Consider the following 27,055-nt stretch of genomic DNA (forward strand, 5'->3'; position numbering starts at 1 on the left):
GGGAGACAACCTATGAAACACAAAAATATTCACTTCTACGAGTTAAAATAAAAATTAGACTTATTAATATCTGAGTTCTGACATTCTGACAGAATCTGATTTTACTCCTTCAAATGAACAGTTTCATATCTACAATGATTATCATTTAGAGCTTTTAATTAAAATGAAGACTTTCTTAAACTGGATATTTATTGTAAAATTATGAAATGAATTTTTCTGATCAGGGCTAAAAATATTCTCAACAGATGTCAGATTTCTATACATGTATCTCACTTCTGCAACATTGTTGCAGTCCCAACAATAAAACCAGTGCAAACCTCAAACGTATATCTTATCTAATATAGTATTCATGTACAATGTACTATATACAGTAATTCATTGTATTACCTGATTACCTACTATTTAAGGAATATATTATTGAGCAAGCTAGACATAATACCATGGAAAAAGAAAAAATAGGTCTAAAATCATTGTGCATCTTCTCGTTTTCTTCATGTATTTTTTGCTTAAAATTTTCAAATTCAATGTCTCTTTGCTTTCTTTTAAAGTTTTCAGAATAATGCATTCTATAATATTCATCAAAATTATAGATAGATGTTCTCCCAGTCATTGGCCTTTGTCCTCTTTTAGCAAAGCCATGTTGTTGATAAAATTGACCTCCTTTGTGATCAGATTGATGTTCTTCTTTTCTTCTAGCATATTCTGGTCTATTGACACCTCGATCATACATTCTTCTGGTTGACGAATTTCCTAAAACCTCATATGCCTGTGAAATTTCTTGAAACTTTAGGTGTGCCTCAGGAGATGGGCTGACATCTGGATGATATTTCTTTGACATCGTATAGTAAGCCTCCTTGATTTGCTGCTGATTAGCTTTTGGAGTTATTCCAAGAATATCATAGTAATATGTAGGTGATTTCTGTTTGGCATTACTTGATGACCATCGGTTCTGACCAATACAGAAAGGACTATATAAGATGCTAGTCCCTTTTAAACTTGAGGAAATTCCTCTGCTTACAGAATGTTTTGTATTCATGACCTTCACAACTAAGTTTTGGTTTTAAATTCATTCAACCTCTCACATTTATCTTAATCCATCAATGAATGGAGGTTAATCTGATAAAGGTCTCTTATATAGAATTGTATTTAACTCTTTTCCGTGCATGTCAAATACATATTCTGCAAAAGTCAACCCGTCAACAAACACTTTTGCATATAATCCCGTCCGCTTCAAGAGTTCAAAAGATAGAGATCGAATGTTATCTTCGGTTGATATAAAATAATTCCTTTCAAAATCTGAACTCTATTATTTCAAACCTAAGTTTCTGTAATTAATTAATGAAATTACCCAGACAGTCATTATATTCATGAACAAATAATTCTACTAATACTTCCTTATTAATTTCAGAATATATTTCATTTTAATGGGATTTGCTGTAATAAATTTCTGAAGTCGGTACAAAAACTCTGAGTTTTAAGTAAAGTATCAAACAGCAACAATGGCACATGGTGGCAGACCAGAAAGACAAGCTCCTCCAGAAATAGTCAGTAACATCTCAAAAGTTGCATTTCAAAACAGTGAAATCGTGTTTATGGATGTTTTATTCTCTTGACAGTAATAAAAAGAAATCCAAATAATATATTATCTGGTGAAATGACACCCAGTGGCAGTGCAGGTATCTGTACTGTAGATTGTACCACTAAAGGCACTATCCAAATTATAATATCTGGTGAAATGACACCTCAATGCAGGTCCCTGTAGACTGCACCACTATTTAAAATTATATTGTCGGGTGAAATGACACATGGATGCAGGTCTCTTAACCACTACCACACTTATATTTATCTGGTAGAAAGACGCCTCAATACAGCTCTCTGTAGACTCCGGTAGGTCTTTTCACCACCGAACACCACCGCACACCGCCGAACACTACCGAACACCCCAAAAATTAATTTTTTTATCTCTTATTGTTTTAAATGTGACCTAAATATAATATTTAAGTTATTAGTTCAACAAATAATAAGGTTAAGAGAACAAATATCTACATCGAACAGAAAAGGAGAGTCTATAACACTACAACTCTGCAAACCACCACTGGACACCTCAAATAATTTTGTTTTCTTCATTTTTTTCTTTCGTAAAATAGTTGTACCAATAATAAGAAAAGAGTCATGAACAAATGTTAAATATTTCGGGTAACTAATATCCTTCATCAGTAATTGATGTCAAATGATTCTTGTACACACACAATGTAATCTAGAAAAATAGTGATGAATCCGGAGACGTTTTTCTTTATATTGATGATATTGATAATCGACTTTAACAGAAAAATGATGCACATAAACATCTAAAAATTTGTTAAATTAGACGTAATTTAATTGATATTATCGTTTTATTGTATAAAATCACTGATTTTCTTAGTGGTTGATGTTGTTTTTTTTGGTGTTCGGTGGTGTGCGGTGGTGAAAAGACCCACCCCTGTAGACTCTACCTCTATTTCAATTATTTTGTCTGGTGAAATGTCACCTCAATGCTGGTCTCTTAACCCCTATCCAAATTATATTATATGGTGAAATGACACCTCAATGAAGGTATTTGCATCAACATCCAAATTATATTGTCTGGTGAAATGACACTTCAATGCAGGTCTCTTAACCACTATCATGACATTCTTTGCTTAAAGCTTGAAATTTATGGATTTAGTGAGGCTACTGTTAGTTTTTTCAAGTCATACCTGAATAACAGAAAACAGCAGGTAAACATTTGTAATGTTTACTCTGAACAACAACATGTAAAATTTGGTGTCCCCCAAGGTTCTATACTTGGTCCTCTATTGTTTGTGCTATTTATAAACGACCTTCCCTTATGCATTGAAAATTGTGAAACAGACCTATATGCTGATGACACCACTCTTCATAAATCAGGGAAAAACATAGAAAATATACATGATGATGTTCAAGAAGATTTATACAGGGTTGAAGAGTGGTGCAAAATGAATAACATGTTCATTAATGCAAATAAAACAAAATGTTTGGTTACTGGAACAAAGCAGAAACTATCAATTCAGACTTATCAACCAAACTTAATAATAGATTCAAAAGTATTACAAAATTCTTCATGTGAAAAATTATTAGGTGTTAAAATTGACAGCACACTTAACTGGAGAAATCAAATTGACCAAGTTTGTGCTAATATATCATCCAGAATATACCTTCTTTCTAAAATAAAGAAATTTTTAGATATAAATGCAAGGAAAACATATTACAATGGATATATTCTGCCCCTGATTGACTACTGCTGTATTATTTGGGGTGAATGTAAAAATGAAGGGATAGCAAGAATTTTAAAACTCCAAAAAAGGGCAGCAAGATTAATTCTAGATGCAGATCCTTTATCCCCCTCAGCCCCCTTATTTAAAAAACTTGGGTGGATGACAGTTGACAATAGAATAAAATACCACAAATATTTACTTCTATATAAATGTATGCGTATGGAAGCACCAATGTACCTAGTTCAAAAGTTTAAACTGAAATCAGATAATAATCCTTACTCCCTGAGAGGCGTCACTCAAGGTAATCTGATAGTTCCTAAGCCAAAAGCTGAGCTATTTAAGAAATCTTTTGTTTATTCTGGATCAGTGTTATGGAATGGACTACCACACAAAATGCGTAAAGCTCAAAACACTTATACTTTTAAACAAAGTATCAAGAAGTACTTAACACAGTCCTGATAAGATTATATTTTCTACAAGGTATTTGTATATTCTTTTATTTTTATTTGTATTTGATTTTTTTGACTACATGTACATCTTGAACAGCCTTATATCTTATCATCTTAGTAATATTACATTGAACTAATTGACTGTAAATTAACTATGTGTAAATATCTGTTTTTGATTGTATTGTAATTTGTATGTGAGGGCCTCAGGGAAGATTAGTTTATTGTAACTAACTGAGTTTACCCTCTTTAAATAAAGAATTTATTATTATTATTATTATTACTATCACACTTAAATTATCTGGTGAAATGATACCTCAATGCAGATCTCTGTAGACTGTACCACTATCCAAATTATATTGTCTGGTGAAATGGCACCTGAATCCAGATCTCTTAACCACTATCCAAATTATATTATCTGGTGAAATGACACCTCAATGAAGGTCTTTGCATCACCATCAAAAATTATATTGTCTGGTGAAATGACACTTAAATGCAGGTCTCTTAACCACTATCCTAATTATTAAAATGACACCTCAATGAAGGTCTCTACCACTATTCACATTATATTATCTGGTAAAATGACACCTCAATGCAGGTCTCTGTACCACTATCCAAATTATATTATATGGTGAAATCATGGATTTCTTGGGTATAGCCTTAGGGTTAAACTTTGAATTTAAGTGTTCAACAAAATATTATGTAGGCTTTTGTGGAGACTTTGGCAAAACCACAAAATCAATTAACCCCAAAAATCTATTTACCCACAAAATACATTTTTCCTCAATCGACAAAAATTGGTATCCACTTAAGAAAAATGAATCCACAACATATCTGTTTTTGTGTACAATATCTCATTTACAAATTTAAAAGTAAAATGTAAAGAAAAACAATGTGGAGTCAGTTTACTGGAGCATCTCAGTTTTCACAACTATTCATTGCCAAATCTTTTATTTGGTTATTAAGAATTTCACTTACCTAAAAGAAAGTTATTTTTTAGACTACAGCCAGAAAATCTGTAAAAAATTGATAAGAATCTATTAGCAAAAGAATTTGTTGTGAAAACTGACATCCAAGTGTTCTTACAGGCTTTCTGACATTTAACTTTAGTCTGTAAATGTCATGAATGTAATGTGAATAAAGAATTGAGTTTCAACATATTATTATAACCGTGATAACATGGGAAAAACCAAAATATAAAAAAGTTGTTGACAAATTAACATTGAAAATAACCCTTATTTGAACTGAATGACTTCAGCTCATGATTTATGCATATTTTGTTTGTATTTCAGTTTTACAATGAAGATGAAGCCAGGAAATACACATCAAAGTAAGATATATTGTGCAAACTAAGAAAATATATTCTAAATTTAATTTTTCTAACCAGATTGCTCAGTACAGTGTTACCATAAATATACATGTATATGTCTCTAAAAAATATTGCCAAATATTTAGAGTTAAGAGGTACAAAATGTACATGATGTATGCCAGTCAAACCTAACACAAACCATTTCTGTTCCGGTAGAGACTTCATAAGACATGAGGACCTCTACATACAGCCTTAAGGCCAACAATAAATGTAGTTCTGTTTCATGCCTTCTTACCTGCCTTAAATGTTCATGCCTACCCTAACACATTGAATGGTCTTTTTGGATAAGCATCATTAAAGTCCAAAATATTTTCCTATATAGTCTTTGTAAACCTTTTATCAAATTAAATTATTTTAGCTGCAAGGAGGCAATACATTTTTTTAAGCCTATTTGAAGATAAGTTCAATATGCAAGTACTGGTAATTCTTTAGAGTAAAAGGTAAAATGATTAATCAAAACTCAGTCATTCATGCCGTTGGTAAGGGTTTACACCTTTCTCTGTCATGATTCACAAGAGTGTCAAGGTTCAATCAATTTACTGGTTTGTAATATAGTTGGTCAGTTGTATGCCAAAGAGTTAAGATTTACCAATGGGAGGCATACTTGTGTCTTATAGCAAAATAAGCAAGGTTAAACCCTAAAACAAATATAAATACATTTACTTATCAGTTTAACAGTCAGACCTGACAAATTGTAGACATCAGTTTAACAGTCAAACCTAACTCATAGAGAAGTTATCATGATAGCTAAATTTATAGATACTTTGATGATGATCTTTCATCAAGAGGTGGTACCTGTTATTTTTACACTTCCACACACAACTTATTCGTACTGCTAGAATTGAGGAATTTTTATATTGATTGATTGATTGATTGGTGTTTAACGCCACTATCAGCACTTTTGTGCTATTTCATGGCAGTCAGTTTTTATTGGTGGAGTGCCAGCTAGGAGAGAACCACCGATCTACGGTAGGAAAACTGACAATCCTTGTCAATTCAGATTGAAGTCAAGCACACCTACCACATACCGGAGATTAACTGACAACCTCAGTGTTGACAGGCTAGTGATACAGTAGTTCGACTACTTAGACAACTAGCCACAGAGGCCATGGAATTTTTATACAAGTATAAGGTAATCATAGAATATGAAAAATAAACCTACCTCTTACAAATGGGAAAAGTACCAGTCCACATAATAGAAAATGAAGCCGTGAAGCCCTTCTAATTGTTACAAACAAACATAAACATGATAAATGTAAGTGTAACATCATTAATGTATTTTATATTCAATAGTACTCGAATGATTGAAATACAGAATCAGTTGTCAGAAAGAGCCATTGAACTACTAGGATTACCTGAAGATCAGCCATGTTTTATATTGGATGTTGGGTAATTTGTTTCATTAATTTCTTAATAATTCGGACAGACTTTCAGACTTATAATTAATTTGAATTAATACCTGTTAGTTAGTGTATCTGTTGCTACTTCTCTTAAGATATATATAACATTGTTAATTGTTAAGCATATTATAATAATATTTATAACTCTCAAAGAATCATGATAACATGTTTAGTGAATTGTACGTGTTTGGATGTATTGAATAATAGAAATGACAAAAGGTCATATAGTATCATGCAGTATTGAGAACAAAGTTATATTGATTTGTAAATATGATTTATTATAAATTTGTAATATTAGATATTGAATATTTCAATAAATCAATGATTTTCCTGTTCTAAGGTGTGGTTCTGGACTAAGTGGTGAATGTTTGACAGATAATGGACATTGTTGGATAGGTGTGGATATTAGTCCCCACATGCTTGGTAATTTATTGATTATACAGTGAAATATAACAAATATATTTAAAACTTTTTTTTCTCTAAATCCATTATATCTTTTGGAAAGACTTACTTTTAATACATAGAGCAAATTAACAGACAAAAAAAAAATGAACAACACATGGTCCAGATAGCCTGAGTTGGTACAGGGTCCATACAACCTCCCCCTTTTACTGATCTAGACCATGTGTTGTAAACACACAATGAAAAACCTGCAAGGTCCACTTACCAATACAATGTCCATTTACTTAGCTTGAACAAGGAAATAAAAGATGGTGCATAACTTGGAAACCAGGGTCAAAATGTGCTTGATACTGTTAAGGTAGTCACATTGTTGGTTCAAACTCCAACATTGAAAACAATTTGGGCCAACAGGTATTGAGAAAGGGCAAAACCTTTTTTACAATCACAGTCAAAAGTAACAGGCTACTATATAATTTTATTTTAGTTAATTTTTTCATTTTATTTTTTGCGACATGATTTTGAGTCGTGCAGTCCATCTTCCCATGGTCCAAGTTGTCCATTGGTCGAGTTTCCCCGTAATTTTAATGATTGGATTATTTCCTTTAGTTAAAGTTTGGCCAAAAAATTGCGGCAAAGTGTTTATTTCATCACGCGAGTAGCGAGTTTCCTTATAACAGCTGTCATATTAACGATTGTGAACATAAGGATGTTTCAGGCAATTGATTAAATTTATTGGCAACTCTAACTTCGCTTTTGACACGAGTTCAGTTATTTTTATGCCCCCGCTGTAGCGGTGGGGGCATTAAGTTTTACCCTTGTCCGTCTGTACGTACGTACGTCCCAAAATTGGTTTCCGTTCTCTAACTTGAGTTTGCCTCAACCAAATGTTATGAAACTTATACACAATGCTTATTACCACAAAATACAGATCAAGTTTGAATTTTGGTGGCGTCACTTTAACCGTTCTAGAGTCATGCCCCTTTATAAATGGAAAAATTGCTAAATTTTTAGTTTCCGTTCTCTAACTTAAGTTAGCCTCAACCAAATGTTATGAAACTTATACACAATGCTTTTTACCACAAAACACAGATCAAATTTGAATTTTGGTGGCGTCACTTTAACCGTTCTAGAGTTATGCCCCTTTATAAATGGAAAAATTGCAAAATTTTTATTTTCTTCTAAATATCAAGTAATTTTTTAAATTGGAGTTATCTTCCTTTGTCCATGATTATAGTTGAATCAACTACAATCAATGCTTTATACAATGCAATGTTTAATTTTGACTTCCACTGATAAAACACAGATCAAGTTGAATTTTGGTAGTGTCACTTTAACTATTATTGAGTTATGCCCCTTTATAAATCGAAAGATTGCAAAATTTTTAGTTTCCATTCTGTAACTTAAGTTTGCCCCAACCAAACATTATGAAACCCATACAAAATATTCATTTTACACAATGCTTATTACTACATACTACAGATTAAGTACGAAATTTGGTGGCGACACTTGTACCATTCTTGAGTTATGTCCCTTTATAAACATAAAAATTGCTGAATTTTTCGTTTCCGTTCTCTAACTTTAGTTTGTCGCAACCAAATGTTATAAAACTTATACAAATCCAGTCTAGAGTTATGAGTGTTTACAAATAGAAAAATTGCTGAATTTTTAGTTTCTGTTCTCTACTTAAGTTAGCTTGAACCAAATGTTATGAGACTTACACACAATGCTTATTACCACAAAACTCAGATCTAGTTTAAATTTGGGTAGCGTCACTTTTACCGTTCTTCAGTTATGTCCCTTTATAACTATATGATGTGCAAGCGGGGGCATCATCTGTGTCCACATGTGGACACTATCCACATTTATTTCACTTATGATGCACAAATTAGGGTCTGTCAGGTAACCGTAAACGAACATATATTTTTTTTTGGCTAAATAATATTTGTATACAGAATTGTGTGTTATGTATTTGTAGTTTGTAGTAATAAGAATCATATTCAAGGATTTTCTATTTTGCAATGAATAGAATTGTTCATATTCTGCAACATGAATTATTTTATACATAGAAAGTGACCCTAAACAATGCCATATTTTAAGACCCTTAACCCAACTTTATGTTGAAATTACCTTTGCACCAAAAAAACTAACTCTACTTTTAAATTGGAGAAAGGTACCATTTAGTACCAAATTGGCCGTAAAATCAAATGTATTTCAAAATTTCTTCAATTTGCAGAATTAAATATTGAATCTATGTTTATCAAAGAAGCAGGGCTATTGTTGTAAAGAACATTTCCTTTCATAGTTTATTCAGAATATGGAAAAATGATGAAATTACACAAAATCTTTACCGTTTGACACACTCATGCTAAGGAAGAATATTATGCACAGTATTTGACCTAAAAGATTAAAAAGTGTATTTTGTTCTAATATTCTTTTTGTTGGGTAAAACATTTTGGGTAACACTGGGTATACTGATATACTAATAACAAAAATGTTCCTGAAAATCGCTAAAATCCTGTATATCACCATTATGATGTCACTTGTCATGAAGGCCATTGCAATTAGTTTTTGGTCAAAGTTATTTGGTTAGTATTTGAATTTTGTGAAAGCCTTTATTCAGCAATTAAAAAGATAATACACAATGCTGGCATAAAAGTTTTCAAATTTTCAGTAAATTTAAAAAGCTGCATTCTTTTCTCAGACATTTATTTGATTGTACAAGATGTAATAAATTTATGGATCAGAAAATTAATTCCAAAAATATTCAGTACTTTTCTTAGCAAATACAAGCCACACAGCTGAACGATCTTGTTTTATGTCTTCTAATTTGCTCTATTGTAGACATAGCAGTAGAAAAAGAATCTGAAGGAGATCTTGTGTTAGGTGATATGGGAGATGGTATGCCATTCAAAGCAGGAACATTTGATGCAGTCATTAGGTAAAAAGGTGTATAAATCCAAACAGGCTGTACTTATATCTATAGTTGCTTACATTATGCAGCATTTGGTCTTTGGTGGAGAGTTGTCTCATTACCAATCATACCTCATCTTCTTATTTTTATAAGAATTATATCAAGATATATGTAAAACTATTAAACTTGCATCAGGATTCAGGTTTGAATGTCATACATGTGAACCTCTCGATGGGAGTACAATAATCCCATTTTCAGGGGTCTGATCCTGTCCTCCTGTTGAGAAAAAAATCCTGTGTATAAGAAAATTTATGAATAAAATTTTCAGACGCCATTTTTTACTACGCTGTTTATAAATATTTATCATTGAGTGTATCGAACATTTCCGGTGTACCTGACATTACGTGATTATGCAACATGTGTAGAATTTGACCTGGCCTATGCTAATTAACAAGTTATAATAGTTTGATCGAATAATCAACAGATGAGAGGATATTAATTACTCTATATGGCTTGTTTTGGTACTCGCCAAGGATGATTAAACGTAAATACTGGCATTGATAGAAAAGTGGAATGTTGTCAAACATTGGAAGGTTTTGATGCCGAAAAAATATTTAATTAAACTTTCAACTCAACAAAGAAATACTATTTCACACTGCAATGGGGACATTAAAGGACCTTCAGGCTTTAACATGCTTAAGAAGATTCAAACTGACAGCAGAAAAAAATTGACTCAAAGACAATTCACAGCCTCCTCAGTGTTAACATTAACAACTTCACAAACTTTTACCAGAATCACTTTATTACAGAGTCAAGTGTTTTAAATCCAGTCAAGGCAGCTTGTACTTCTTACATGACCCAGTGTTCCAAGACCAGGGCTATAGTTACTAAATAACGTTTGTCAATGTAATATAGACATTGCTTTTGCTAATATATTTTACAGTGTTTTAAACAATGACAGTCTTAAGTTTTTCTAGCAAAATGACTTTTATTAATGCTCATAAACCATGCACTACTATTGTTATTGTTTGTTAATTTTCATCTATTTAATATGTTATAAATATTCCTATAGCATATTCCTTTCTTATATATCATGTATATCTACACCAATGACATTGAATACAAATAAAAAAGATAGAGGCGTGAATAAAACACTGTTTTAATTTTCTCTTTGTACTCAAAGGAAAGGTTAAATCATAGTACTTTATTTATGAGCCATCAATAATCAAAAACAAAACCAGAAACAGAAACAGAAACAGAATCTTCCCAATATTTCTTTCAACTGATATCATTCAAATAGGAAGACTGCAAGGGTACTGATAACACATTGATATATTACATTCAGATGGAAAAAACACACTATAAAAAGACAATTTTTACATCAGAAGGTCACATTTACGACAAAATTAATGTCGATGAAAAACCACCTGATCTGAGAACTAAACTCCTGACCAAAATTTCCCAATCTCCTGATCTGAGTTTCACAGTCCAGCACATGTATGCAACATCTATCTCTCAGGCCAAGGTAACATATTTATTTGAAGTACATATCCAGTGTTCTATAGCACCATGGAAAATAAAACTGTTTCTCTTAAAGTATAGAACCTCTTTTACAATATGAAATCATATTATGAATGTGGTTCTATAATTTATAGCACCATGGTGAAAAATGTAGCACCATGACCTTGGTTCTGTAAGTTTTTTGGAGAGAACACTGGCAATACGATATTTATAAAAGTTTTCAAGAACCCCAAAAAATATTTTTTTTAGTGATTGCCCTTTAACAGTAAATTGGCTGTTCTTTTATGTTTATTAATTTAGGAATCTAGTCATTCTGGTTATTATTTCACGGTTGCATCAACAGTGTTATTCCGGTAAGACACTCAACTGTTCTAAAGGGAGTGGGGATATTTTGCCAAATTTCTGTGTTCCTATCAGATTTATTTAAAGTAAGTTCCTTGAGGGTAAATTTCAGTAGTATAATGAAAGAATTCTGGATTATTTAATAAAAAATATCACCACGGCAACAGTAGATGTTGTTGAATTAATCGATTAAATAATATTTTGACAAATCTTTAACTTAATAGTTTAAATTTTTCTTTTTTAGTATATCAGCTTTACAGTGGTTATGTAATGCAGATAAGAAATATCACCATCCACCAAAGAGATTATTCCAGTTCTTCACAACATTGTATGCCTGTCTGGTATGTATGTAAACCATGAAGCATGGTAACCACCATTGTTGTCTTGGTTGCTGTCTGCCATAATTATTCATTGTTATAGTATAAATCAAGCTGTTGAATTTTTCCTTTGAATTGTTTCACATTTTGTCATTTACTGTCTTTTATAGCTTACTATACAGTATGGGTTTTGCTCATTGTTGAAGGACCTACAATGACTTATAGATGTTTACAATGTAAACTCTCTACATCTACATCCTTAAGTCTCTGATGGAGATCTGTCTCATTTGCAATCATACCACATCTCCATATTTTTATATTACAGTGATTTTATTTACTTAAAACTTACGGTACACTGGCACCCGATTCAAGTAATTTTATGGCATGTTTGCCAATTAAAAATGTTTAATGTTTGTTTTTATTGTGAGAAAAGAGGAAGTCAGCAAACAATTTAAAGATGTGATATTTGTGAATTTTTCTGATATTAGAAAAGATAAGCGTTGAAATACACAGAATTATTGAATCTTTTTGCCACATATTCATGATTTTGAAAGGGTTTTAAAACTTTTATCATTGTTAAGCGTCAAGAACCCATTGTAAATTCATTCAATTAAATGGTTACCAATTTTCATACTTTCAGAAAAAGTTGGAACTTGGAGTATTCTTAACTTGTATTTTCACAGTTTTTGTACAAAGTAATTTTGCAAAAAAATATATGTTTCAGTGTAGAGGAGGCAAGGCTGTATTCCAACTATATCCAGAAAACAGTCAACAAGTAAAGTATTTTACAATAAACCATTGTTACATTTTTGTACATTTTATGGTTTTACTGGTATGGCAAGATTTCATAAATAATCAATTCAGTGCCTTTGGTAGACCATATGCCGTTTTCAATGATTTAGTAAAGCAAATTAGGAACAACGATAGTTTGTGATGCAAATAAAAGTAATGTTAATTGCAAGTTTTTTAACCAGCTTAATCTGTGATATGGCGATGTTACTGACACATAAAAAATGAAGTTGGCGTCAAACTTTTATTAAATAAAGGACTGAAGCTTTTTCTTAACAAGCTAACTTTACCAAGGGGCAATCTAAAATTATAAATCAAAGAATATCTATACAATACCATGTTCATAGGAAAAAAGATGAAAAAATCAAAACTTCTGGGCAAATCCTATTATCCTGACTGCAAATAGATAACTACTTTTAGCTCTTAAGGTGGTACATAACACTACAGGGAGATAACTCTGTTAAATTCAGCTGAACATTTCTTTCTTCTTCTTCTTCTTTATATACAGAAAAACATCAACTGGTTGATGATTACTTTCTGGCGCATGCCTGGTTTAACAATATTGTTAATGATTAAAAATATATTTTTGATTTCATAATAATTTTTCAATTTTTATATATACAAATGTATATGTATGTAATATTTTTCAATTTTTATTTTTAATTTTTGGTATAAGATAAAAAAAAGATACACATTAAACATGTAGGTGTTTGTAAGTGTCAAGGAGCATCTCTCTAGTGAGTTTCTCCTTGAAGCACTCAGTAGTGGTGCTACAGGCTATTGGTTCAGGTAATTTGTTCCAGTCTTTTATAGTTTGGCAGAAAAATGAAAATTTGTAACTGTCTTTGCTGCATCGAATTTGTCGGTATGTTTGTTCGTGGCTAGACCTGGTGTTTGATTTGCTTTTAATTAGTATGTCAGTATGTGGTATGGCAATTTTGTTGTTTGTTATTCTATGGAACATATTTAATCTGCTTTTAATCACATTCTATTGTTAAGGAAATATTAAGCTTCTCAATGATCAAAATTAGTGTTTATTAAATTGTTATATATGTATATCCAATGAAATTTTTCCGATAAAGTGTGTGGTTCAAGTTTTTTGAATTTTTTATATTTTTGTCAAAGAGCCAAAGTTAATATTTTGTCAAAATTTTATGAAAATTAAACGAGTCAAATTAATTTTAGTCAAGGTGTTTGGTACAACCTTAAAAAGTTCTTACACTCAAGTTTAAATTTTCTCTGGTATTTAGAGCTATTTTCCTAATGCTTGTAGTTTAAAGGTTTGGTTGGCATCCCTGATTTGTTTGTATGACTGTTTGCTCAAGCATTGTAATTAAGATTGACATCTACAATCAATAGATAGGCGGGGCTTCAGCTTGTATACATTATATATATTCTGCATTATACCTAACATCCAATAACATTCAAGAACAATGTATACAAGCTGAAGCTTGAGCAAACATTTATACAAACAAAGCAAGCAAGCCAACCAAACCTTTAAACTACATGCATTAGGAAAATAGCTCTAATTTCCATTTCTTTTAAATGTGATCTATTTGAAGTACTGCAATGTGTATTGCAAAGAGACACTTTTTATTAGGTATCATTATTTAAACAAATACAGTTTATGCCTTACTATGGATAAAGTTAACAGATGAGTTACAATTACACTTCACTGCTTTGTTTGAAGTTTTCATGTGATTTTCATTTTAAAGCATTGTTGGTTTTGTAAAATTTTAAATATGAGTTTGTTCCAATAAAAGAGGGTTAGGTTCGAGATAGGGTTATGAAATTAACTTAAAAATTTAGTTAAATATTTCTCGAGATCCTCTGCACAGAATGACTTCATATTTGGTTTTAGCTTGAAAGAATGAGGTGTATGAGTGCTTTTTATATCTGTATGATACCTGCTTCCTGTTTACAGATGTTTTGAATTTTTCAACATATTGAATGAAAACAAATATTTTTGTCACACTTTTCCAAAAAAAACTTGAATAGAATGACTTGATATTTGGTCAGCAGCTTGACTGTGATGAGTTGTAACATCTGATCATTGAGTGTTTTTGGATCTGCTAGACACCTACTTCCTGTTTATTGATACTTTAAATTACCAGTGGGGGTATGGGTTCTTGTTTCATCCTCATGTCTTTCTTTTTCAGTTAGAATTGATAACACAACAAGCAATGAGAGCAGGCTTTACTGGGGGTCTAGTTGTAGATTTTCCTAACAGTACAAAGGCTAAAAAGTATGTTGCTGTCTTGATTTTTATTGGTATTTTTATACGACCGCAAAAATTTTTGCGGTCGTATATTGGTATGACGTTGGCGTCGTCGTCGTCCGGCGTCGTCCGAAGACACATTGGTTTTCGCACTCTAACTTTAGTTGAAGTGAATGGATCTCTATGAAATTTTACTATAAGGTTCAATACCACAAAAGGAAGGTTGGGATTGATTTCGGGGGTTATGGTACCAACAGTTAAGGAATTAGGGGCCAAAAAGGGGCCAAAAATAAGCATTTTTGTAACTTCCAGACATAACTTGTGTGTTAGTGTATGGATCTCTCTGACATTGTACCACAAGGTTCCATATCACACAGGGAATGCTGGGATTGATTTTTGGGGTAATTGCCTCAAAATATTAGGAATTAGGGGCCAAAAAAGGGGCAAAAAACAAGCATTTTTCTAGTTTCATGACAATAGCTTGTGTGTAAGTAAGTGTATGGATCTTTCTGAAATTGTACTACAAGGTTCCATATCACAAAGGGAAAGCTGGAATTGAGTTTGGGGGTAATTGCCCGAAACGTTTAGGAATAAGGGGCCAAAAATAAGCATTTTTCTAGTTTCAGGACAATAACTTGTGTGTAAGTGTATGGATCTCTCTGACATTGTACCACAAGGTTCCATATCACAAAGGGAAAGCTGAAATTGAGTTTGGGGGTAATTGCCCAAAACGTTTAGGAATAAGGGGCCAAAAGGGGGCCAAAAATAAGCATTTTTCTAGTTTCCAGACAATAACTTGTGTTCAAGTGTATGGATCTCTCTGAAATTGTACTGCAAGGTACCATACCACAAAGGGAAGGCTGGTATTGAGTTAGGGGGTGATGAATCATAAGGGGGTTCAAAAAATTTGGGGGGGGGGGGGGGTTTCCTTTTTTTTTTCTTTTAAAATTTTCCATTTTAAGTTGATTATTTCTGATTTATATTTAAAAGCAAATAATAATGATATGGTAGGAGATACACACCAAACAGGATGTGTAAATTATTATATAATAAGTATTGTGCAATAGCAAGAAATTTTCAACTGCACAGTATTGCACAATAGCAAGAAATCTTCAATTGCACAGTATTGCGCAATAGCAAGAAATCTTCAATTGCACAGTATTGCGCAATAGCAAGAAATATCCAATAGCACAATATTGCGCAATAGCAAGAAATTGTCAATTGTACAGTATTGCGCAATAGCAAGAAATATTCAATTGCACAGTATTGTGCAAAAAAAGATACTTCTTATAAATTGCTTATTTCTTGACCAATTTCAATGGGGTTTTTGGGCCCCGTTTTTAAATTGGTCCACACTGAGGTCCAAAGGGTCCAAAACTAAACTTTGTTTGATTTCATCAAAAATTGAATTATTGGGGTTCTTTGATATGCTGAATCTAACCGTGTATTTAGATTCTTAATTTTTGGTTCCGTTTTCAAATTGGTCTACATTAAGGTCCAAAGGGTCCAAAATTAAACTTAGTTTGATTTTAACAAAAATTGAATTCTTAGGGTTCTTTGATATGCTGAATCTAAACATGTATTTAGATTTTTGATTATGGGCCCAGTTTTCAAGTTGGTCCAAATCGGGGTCCAAAATTAAACTTTGTTTGATTTCAGCAAAAATTGAATATATGGGGTTCTTTGATATGCTGAATCTAACCATGTATTTAGATTTTGGATATTGAACCATAATAGGTGAATGTCCAATTTAAAATTTTTAAGTTCTTAGACCACATTCATTCTGTGTCAGAAACCTATGCTGTGTCAAATATTTAATCACAATCCAAATTCAGAGCTGTATCAAGCTTGAATGTTGTGTCCATACTTGCCCCAACTGTTCAGGGTTCGACCTCTGCGGTCGTATCAAGCTGCGCCCTGCGGAGCATTTTATTTTACAATGAAATTCATATAAACAAATTTTCTTACATGTGGTCAATTCTATTTGGTTTTATGAAGAGCTGTTTTTATTTTATGCGCCCATTTACAGGAGGTAATATCGTATACCTTTGTCTGTCCATCCGTCCTTCCTTCGTCAACATGTCGGACAATAATTCAAAAATGCTTTAACCAATTTTCATGAAACTTTGGTGAATGTTTTATATCTATTGACGTAAGCTCCCTTTTGATTTTTATAAGTTTTAGATTTTATGTTTCCGAGTTATGGGATTTTATTCATAAAAAAGGAGGAGATTTTCCAGTTTTCGGACCATAACTCAAAAATGTTTTGAGCAGTTTTCATGAAACTTTGGTGACTGTATTATATCTATTTAAATAAGCTCCCTTTAGTTTTTAGCCACAGTGGAGGGGGCATTAAGTTTTACCCTAGTCCGTCTGTACATTGGTCCGTCCGGACGTCCCAAAATTGGTTTCGGTTTTCTAACTTAAGTCTTCCTCAACCAAATGTTATGAAACTTATACACAATGCTTATTACCACAAAACACAGATCAAATTTGAATATTGGTGGCGTCAGGTTCACCGTTCTAGAGTTAGGCCCCTTTACAAATGGAAAAATTGCTGAATTTTTCGTTTCCGTTCTAACTTTAGTTTCCCTCAACCAAATGTTATGAATCTTATACGCAATGCTTATTACTACAAAACACAAATCAAGTTTGAATTTTGGTAACGTCACTTTTACCGTTCTAGAGTTATACCCATTTACAAATGGGAAAATTGGTGAATTTTTCATTTCCGTTCTCTAATTTTAAGTTTGTCTCAACCAAATGTTATGAAACTTATACACAATGCTTATTACCACAATACTCAGATCAACTACAAATTTGGGTAGTGTCACTTTTACCTTTCTTGAGTTATGTACCTTTAAAACGTTATATGCAAGCTGGGGCATCATCTGTGTCCCATGGACACATTCCCCATTTATTTTATAAATTTCTAATATGACATTGAGGAGTAATGGAACTTAAGAGCTATTTCATTAAATGGACTTTCAATATTCCTCCACAACCAATATACTTTCTAATGATTATTTTGCACATACATTAAATAGACAAACAACCATGATGAACAGACCATGCTTGAAACTAAAACTCCCCTTCTTACCCTCCCACATCCATGTTAATGAAATAGCCTTTAGAAAGGTATATAACATAAATTCAACAGAAGAAAGCTCTACCAACTAAGCAGATGTATTATAATCAATTTACGACACTTTAAGCCAGCTGGCTAATTTTGCCTCAAATCTCTAATAGAAAATAGACAATTTCATTTTCCTTCTAGGTAAGTTAATTTTCTTATATGCAATGAAAAGTTTTTACTGGAGCACAAGAAGGGATTAAAATTAAATATTCATACAGAGTGTGACTTTATTTGTAAAAGTAGCTGAAATACGGAAAAGTACCCAATGATGGTCCTGTTGTAAGGAATTTTATTTATGACAACATTTTCAATGTAAACAAAGAAGTGCTATCTTCAATTTTCAGGGGTTTTTTTTCTAATTAAAGTATTTTTAATTGAAAATATAATTTAAACCAATTCAGCTTTATATTATTAATCTTCATGTTACAAAAATCTGTCTGATTGATCAAGTGAGTTTCCTCAGAGAAATAATTTTGTTTTGTATACATTCCTATGTTGAATAAGTAAAAGACTCATGTTATGATGTTCTCAAACAGAAATATTCAAACTATTTGTCCTCATATTTTTGGTAATCAGATATACAATTATGCAGGAAATCGTATGATTTACAACATGGCAACCTTTGTCAACAGGAACACAGTAATGTGAAAGCTCAACTGTTGTGAAAATGAAAGGTTTTTGGATTCACTACTCACTAGTATATTGATTTTAGATTTATTTTTCATTTATTTGATTTTCTTACTGTTAATGGGGACTCTGTCCTCAAATCATCCTTTTTTCATTTGCATGCTTCATTTTTGCTCTCCAATACTTGTGACTGCATTAAAAAGTGTTAGCATCTTATTTTGTAGAATGTTTTTATGTTTATTTGCTGGCGGTCAACCACAGCAACTTCCCAAGGGACTGGGTACAGAAGGTGCTAATACTTCACAAAATCAAGTTGCCTTCAGTGATAGAAGGTAAAATTTATTTGAAACAGGGATACAGTTTATAAAATTTGTCAGTATAGATAAAATTAAAAAAGGCCTTTGATAAGAAATATTTAAACGGTATAGCGTTAAATTTGCAGACGATATAAAAAATTACACTGGCTTATAAAATACCTTGCCAGATAGGCACACACAAAATTTGACTGAATATAGTAACAGGGAAACTTTGACAAAAATACGCAACTATTTGGATAGTGACAAATTTAAGTTTGCCAGTAATACAACATATAAAAAGGTGAAATAGTCCCTTATACACAATATCTTGTGACTTGCAGTAAAACAGGCAGATTTTCCTGGTAAAAATTTACAATGAATTAACAAATTTTCCAGCAACACACATGTGAGGAATTTGAAAATTAATACAACGTTGCATAAAACAAGAAAAAAAGTGAATAGTTAACCCAACAATATGCAAGGTATAAAGGTGTACAAAAATGAAAGTAAGTGTTTGTGCACATTCAGTAGATCAAACCAAAAAAAGCGAGACTAACAAAAGATAAAAATGATTATACCATCAGAAAAAATTCTCCTGGTCCCCATCCCCAGAATATCAAATAGTCATCCCCTTATATCAGAAATTAGTGAATGTTTGTTGAAAAATCCAATACAATAACTTTATCGAAAAAAAAAACACCATTTCATAACCTAAAGTAATGTAGTAAGTTTTATTGTTTATCACCAAAATGAAAATAAGAGTGCCAGTTGGTTGAATACCAATCGTTTATGATGTTGTTAACCAATCACTATCTTGTTAGTGTATGTATGAAAACTTTATAGCTGAAACAGTGAATTATGGTTTTATAACATGTGGGGAAATGTCATTTATCTATGGCATGTCATTGCAACAGTTGTGCATAATGAATTGTTGTAATTATGGCAACTAAATCATTTTCATTTCAATCAAAAAATATAAGTGACATGTAAATAATGAAGTTTTTATTTCTACAGACAAAACTTTAAACAATTAAGAGGTAAAAATCCAAAGAAAAGCAGAGATTGGATTTTAGAGAAAAAAGAACGAAGGAGGAGACAAGGAAAGTGAGTAACTAATTTAGGAACTGATGTAGGCCAAGCAAAGTAATTATTAATGGGTAATTGTCTTGCCTATGACACATGTATTGATCTGACCTTCATCTTGACCTCATTTTCATGGAGCATTGATAATTTTATGTTTTATGTTATTTCTCTTAAAGATTTTTAACATAAATTCAATCATGATCAGTAAAGCAGGTGAGAGATTTCAGCTTGTGTAATCTTGTTCTTATCAAAGTGAAGAATGTAGTATGTTGATAATTTCTTTTTATTTGATGATATTTTTTACCTTTTTTTTTTTTGGCCCCGCCACTTAGTGGTTATGGCGATATAGTTTTACCTTTGTCCGTTATTCCGCAACGAACAATTATACAGAGTTTTAATATGACTGCAAAATTTTGCGTTCGTATAATTTTATCACGTTGTCAGCGTCCAAAGACATTTGGTTTCCATACAAAAACTCGAGTCTGGATCTCTATAGAATTGTACCACAAGGTTCCATACCTCAAAAGGAAGGTTGGGATTGATTTTGGGGGTTATTGTCCTAACTGTTTAGGAATAAGGGGCCACAAAGGGTCCAAAAACAAACATTTTTCTTGTTTCAGGACAATAACTTGTGTATAAGTGTATGTATCTCTATGAAATTGTACCACAAGGTTCCATGCTTTGAAAGGAAGGCAGGGATGGATTTTGGGGGTTATGGCTCAAACTGTTTAGGAATTAGGGGTTAAGGAGGGAGGGGGGTGAATGGATTTTCATGTTTCCAAGACAATATCTTGAGTATAAGTCTATGGATCTGTATGAAATTGTACCACAAAAGCCTCCATACCAAAAAAAAAGGTTGGGAATGATTTTGGGGGTTTGGGGGTTATTGCCCTAACAGTTTGGGAAAAAGGGGCCAAAAACAATAAAAAATACTTTGTATAAACTGCTTATTTCTTGAGCAATTGCAATGGGGTTTAATTCAAAGTCTTTAATTTTTTGGGTTCTTTAATATGCTAAATCTAACCGTGTATTTAGATTTTGGATCTAGTTTTTAAATTGGTCAACATTGAGGTCCAAAGGCTCAAAAATAAAACTTCGTTTGATTTCAACAAAAATTGAATTCTTGAGGTTCTTTGATATGCTGAATCGAACTGTGTAATTTAGATTTTTGATTTTAGACCCAGTTTTTAAATTGGTCCACATTAAGGCCCAAAGTGTCAAAAATTGAACTTAGTTTGATTTCATCAAAAATTGAATTCAAGGGGTTTTCTGATATGCTGAATCCAAACATATACTTAGATTTTTGATTTTGGGCCCAGTTTTCAAGTTGGTCCAAAATTGTTTGATTTCAACAAAAATTGAATTTATGGGGTTCTTTGATATGCTGAATCTAACTGTGTATTCAGAATTTTGATTTTTGGCCCCATTATCAAATAAGTCCACATTGAGGTCCAAAGGGTCCAAAATTTAACTTTGATTTCATCAAAATTTGAATTCTTGGTGTTCTTTGATATGATGAACCTAACCATGTATTTAGATTTTGGATATTAGACAATAATAGGTAAAAGTCAAATTTCAAATATTTAAGTTCTTAGACAATATTCATTCTGTGTCAAAAAACCTATGCGATGTCAAATATTTAATCACAATCCAAATTCATAGCCGTATTGCACAATTAACAGCAATTGTTAGTAGATTCATAGTTAAAAATAGATAAGTATCATATTTTAGTTTTAGAAATTATGTATAAATATAGTTTGAAATTTACTGTTCATTATTGGATATTTTGAAAAATACTTAGAAGTAAGGTTTTTTTTTCTAAACGCCTTCACATATTGAGCTGATTTTTAATATGTTAGTCTACTATGATAAGTTACAGATCGAGTTTAGATTTGGTTCTGCTCTACTGATTTTTTCCGAAATTACAGGCTCTGGACTTTGAAAATTTGCAAGCAGGGCCATTTGTGTCATTCCAACACATCTAGTTTTTAAATGGGATGAATATTTGAACTTTTCATATTCATAGGTATAATTGAAAACTTACTGTTAGCAATGTAAACTCTAAAGATGATAGTCGGTAGGAAAACCATAAAGAGACATATTTTGTGTTTAAGGAGAAGTATTGTAAGAATTAAAATTCCGAAAATTCACAGGATATCATGAATACTGATATTTTCTGTGGATCTACACAAGACCAGCAGCCTGACAAAAGTTGAGTCTTATATAGCAGGCCAAAAGCTTTGTGTAATTAATACAAAAAAAAATTCTACACGTATGCAGACCAATACATAAATTGCATGATTAAAATGATAATCTTTGATGAATTTATAGTAAATTATTATCAATATTACTTATAAAAAACTAATTCATATTCTATTTTTTGTAGAGAAGTTAGACCTGATACAAAATACACAGGAAGAAAAAGGAAAGCACACTTTTAAAAATAAAATAACTTATTTATGAACTGTAATGATGTGTGTTATTGACTCAACTGACTTGCATTAGAGATTGTATAGGAAGATGGGAACCATGAAAATATTATCAACTGTGGAACCAAGAAATTACTACAAACAAATATTTTATTGATTTTAACTTTATGAAGATATTACAATGGCTGTTTTGGAATGCCCAAAAGACTGTTTGGCTTGGGATCTGTTTGTTATTTATGGATAAATACCATATCGTAATTATTAACTGAAACTACCTTATAAATTGGTATTGTTAGATATTACAATAAATGTCTTTAACAAAGAATACTGATTTCACCTTATTATGAATGTAATCATTGCCTAAGATTGCACCAGGCACAATTCTTGATTTATGCTGTATTATTTTTTTACATTCTTCAGTAAAATTAATGGGTCAGATTGGAAATTTTGCTGGAATCTGATAGAATACTGACTGTTAATTCAGAAATTTTTGTTCTTGTTTTTATTGTTGCGAAAAATTGCAACAGGATAGGTTTTGCAAAAAATTTTAAAAACTTGTTTTGAAATATTTTGATAGCATTATTTGTGTTCAAAATTTAATAAAACTCAAATATTTTATTAATTTACAGTACCTTGATTGATTTGAAAATTCAGCAGAATTTTCAGTAATAGAACTGCTGTTTCAACACATCTTATTCTGCTTTGTTATGGTGCAAAAAGAGAAAAATGGTCATTATTCGGTAATAATAATCAAGAATTTGCTGAGTTCTTATAACGTTAAAACCTGTCTCCAATAATTGAGCTAATGTACATGAGACCAGGGCTGTAGGTCATAAAACTTTACTCAGTACTGGGAGTAGAAAACTTGTGCTGGAAACACCAAATCCAGTATTTTGATTGGTTGGTCTTGAGTACAATAATCATGCTTGAAATTTTATGAACAGCTGATCTAATGCTTATAATATCCGAGAAACGACCAAACCACAAAAACTTAACATAGACCAATGAATGAAAATGAAGTCAAGGTCAGAGGAAACTAACCAGTCAGACATGTACACATTACAATCATTCGGTACACAAAATATTGAATCAAGAATGGAAACAGCGAATGTGTCAAAGAGCAGAAAACAGCTCAAGGCCACCAATGGGTCTTTAACGCAGCAAGAAAATTCCACACCCAGAGGCTGTTGACTTGTTGCTTATAGTATCTGAGATACTGACTTGACAACGAAAAGTTAATCTCGATCACTGATTTATAAAATCAGGTTGAGATCAGGTGATTCTTGCAAGAATATTCAACAAGTTGAATAATGCCAGTATATTTAGAGTGCGTCAGCTGAAATTTCTCCCTCATGGTTGAATTTCATACCATACACCAAATATAGTTAAAGACTTTTGCTTATAGTATCTGAGAAACAGACCTAATTACCAAAATAATAAAATTGACCTATGAACAACTAGAGGCTCTCAAGAGCCTGTGTCGCTCACCTGTATTTACTGATGCTTTGGAAATCATGTAAAATAAGGTTAAAATCATAATTAATAGTATTAGATATTAGATATTATAATGATATCTAAGATAATAACAAAAAACTGCAAAATTTTTGTAAAATTACTAACTCAGGGGCAGCAACCCAACAACGGGTTGTCGGATTCATCTAAAAATTTTCAGGGCAGATAAATCTAAATCTGATGAACATTTTTGCCACCTGTCAGATTTGCTCTAAATGCTTTAGTTTCAGAGATATAAACCAAAAACTGCATTTTACCCCTATGTTCTATTTTTAACCAAGTCGGCCATGATGGTTGGAAGGCGGGGTCATCGGACAAATTTTTTAAACTAGATACCCTAATAATGATTATGGCCAAGTATGGTTAAATTTGTCTCAGTAGTTTCAGAGGAGAAGATTTTTGTAAAAGATTACAAAAATTTACCAAAAATTGACTATTAAGGGCAATAACTCCTAAAGGGGTCGACTGACAATTTGGTCATGACAATTTATTTGTAGATCTTACTTTGCTGAACATTATTGCTGTTTACAGTTTATCTCTATCTATAATAATATTCAAGATAATAACCAATAAAATGCTCCGCAGGGTGCAGCTTGATACGACCACAGAGGTCGAACCCTGAACAGTTGGGGCAAGTATGGACACAACATTCAAGCTTAATACAGCTCTGAATTGGGATTGTGATTAAATATTTGACACAGCATAGGTTTCTGACACAGAATGAATGTGGTCTAAGAACTTAAAAATTTTAAATTGGACATTCACCTATTATGGTCCAATATCCAAAATCTAAATACATGGTTAGATTCAGCATATCAAAGAACCCCAAGAATTCAATTTTTGATGAAATCAAACAAAGTTTAATTTTGGACCCTTTTGACCTCAATGTGGACAAAGTTGATAATGGGGCCCAAAAATCAAAAATCTAAATACATGGTTAGATTCAGCATATCAAATAACCCCATATATTCAATTTTTGTTGAAATCAAACAAAGTTTAATTTTGGACCCTGATTTGGACCAACTTGAAAACTGGGCCCATAATCAAAAATCTAAATACATGTTTAGATTCAGCATATCAAAGAACCCTAAGAATTCAATTTTTGTTAAAATCAAACTAAGTTTAATTTTGGACTTGGACCTTAATGTAGACCAATTTGAAAACGGAACCAAAAATTAAAAATCTAAATACACGGTTAGATTCGGCATATCAAAGAACCCCAATAATTCAATTTTTGATGAAATCAAACAAAGTTTAATTTTGGACCCTTTGGACCTCAATGTGGACCAATTTAAAAACGGGGCCCAAAATCCAAAAACTTAATACACGGTTAGAATCAGCATATTAAAGAACCCCAAGAATTCAAGAATAAAACCCCATTGAAATTGGTCAAGAAATAATCATTTTAAACGAAGTATCTTCTTTTGCACAATACTGTGCAATTGAATATTTCTTGCTATTGCGCAATACTGTACAATTGACAATTTCTTGCTATTGCGCAATATTGTGCTATTGGATATTTCTTGCTATTGCACAATACTGTGCAATTGAAGATTTCTTGCTATTGCGCAATACTGTGCAATTGAAGATTTCTTGCTATTGTGCAATACTGTGCAATTGAAAATTTCTTGCTATTGCACAATACTTATTATATAATAATTTACACATCCTGTTTGGTGTGTATCTCCTACCATATCATTATTATTTGCTTTTAAATATAAAACAGAAATAACCAACTTAAAATGGAAAATTTTAAAAGAAAATAAAATGCTCCGCAGGGCGCAGCTTGATACGACCGCAGAGGTTGAACCCTGAACAGTTGGGGCAAGTATGGACACAAAATTCAAGCTTGATACAGCTCTGAATTTGGATTGTGATTAAATATTTGACACAGCATAGGTTTCTGACACAGAATGAATGTGGTCTAAGAACTTAAAAAATTTAAATTGGACATTCACCTATTATGGTCCAATATCCAAAATCTAAATACATGGTTAGATTCAGCATATCAAAGAACCCCAAGAATTCAATTTTTGATGAAATCAAACAAAGTTTAATTTTGGACCCTTTTGACCTCAATGTGGACAAAGTTGATAATGGGGCCCAAAAATCCAAAAATCTAAATACATGGTTAGATTCAGCATATCAAAGAACCCCATATATTCAATTTTTGTTGAAATCAAACAAAGTTTAATTTTGGACCCTGATTTGGACCAACTTGAAAACTGGGCCCATAATCAAAAATCTAAATACATGTTTAGATTCAGCATATCAAAGAACCCTAAGAATTCAATTTTTGTTAAAATCAAACTAAGTTTAATTTTGGACCCTTTGGACCTTAATGTAGACCAATTTGAAAACAGAACCAAAAATTAAGAATCTAAATACACGGTTAGATTCGGCATATCAAAGAACCCCAATAATTTAATTTTTGATGAAATCAAACAAAGTTTAATTTTGGACCCTTTGGACCTCAATGTGGACCAATTTAAAAACGGGGCCCAAAATCCAAAAACCTAATACACGGTTAGAATCAGCATATTAAAGAACCCCAAGAATTCAAGAATAAAACCCCATTGAAATTGGTCAAGAAATAAGCAATTTATACGAAGTATCTTCTTTTGCACAATACTGTGCAATTGAATATTTCTTGCTATTGCGCAATACTGTACAATTGACGATTTCTTGCTATTGCGCAATACTGTACAATTGACAATTTCTTGCTATTGCGCAATATTGTGCTATTGGATATTTCTTGCTATTGCACAATACTGTGCAATTGAAGATTTCTTGCTATTGCGCAATACTGTGCAATTGAAGATTTCTTGCTATTGTGCAATACTGTGCAATTGAAAATTTCTTGCTATTGCACAATACTTATTTTATAATAATTTACACATCCTGTTTGGTGTGTATCTCCTACCATATCATTATTATTTGCTTTTAAATATAAAACAGAAATAACCGACTTAAAATGGAAAATTT

General features: G+C 31.9%; 1 protein-coding gene across 1 annotated transcript; it reads left to right on the top strand.

Moving 5' to 3' along the window:
- Window positions 1–1,452: 1,452 nt before the first annotated feature.
- LOC127712524 (probable 18S rRNA (guanine-N(7))-methyltransferase) lies at window positions 1,453–22,883 on the top strand. Its single transcript, XM_052219013.1, has 11 exons — window positions 1,453–1,544; window positions 5,011–5,048; window positions 6,381–6,476; window positions 6,828–6,910; window positions 9,731–9,827; window positions 11,908–12,004; window positions 12,705–12,755; window positions 14,929–15,014; window positions 18,975–19,082; window positions 20,061–20,150; window positions 22,516–22,883. Exons 1-11 carry the CDS (start codon window positions 1,500–1,502, stop codon window positions 22,568–22,570), a joined length of 846 nt encoding a protein of 281 aa, XP_052074973.1. The 5' UTR covers window positions 1,453–1,499; the 3' UTR covers window positions 22,571–22,883.
- The last annotated feature ends 4,172 nt before the right edge of the window (window positions 22,884–27,055 follow it).

This window comes from Mytilus californianus, unplaced genomic scaffold (assembly GCF_021869535.1).
Source record: "Mytilus californianus isolate M0D057914Y unplaced genomic scaffold, xbMytCali1.0.p SCAF_8, whole genome shotgun sequence".
Classification (NCBI taxonomy): domain Eukaryota; kingdom Metazoa; phylum Mollusca; class Bivalvia; order Mytilida; family Mytilidae; genus Mytilus; species Mytilus californianus.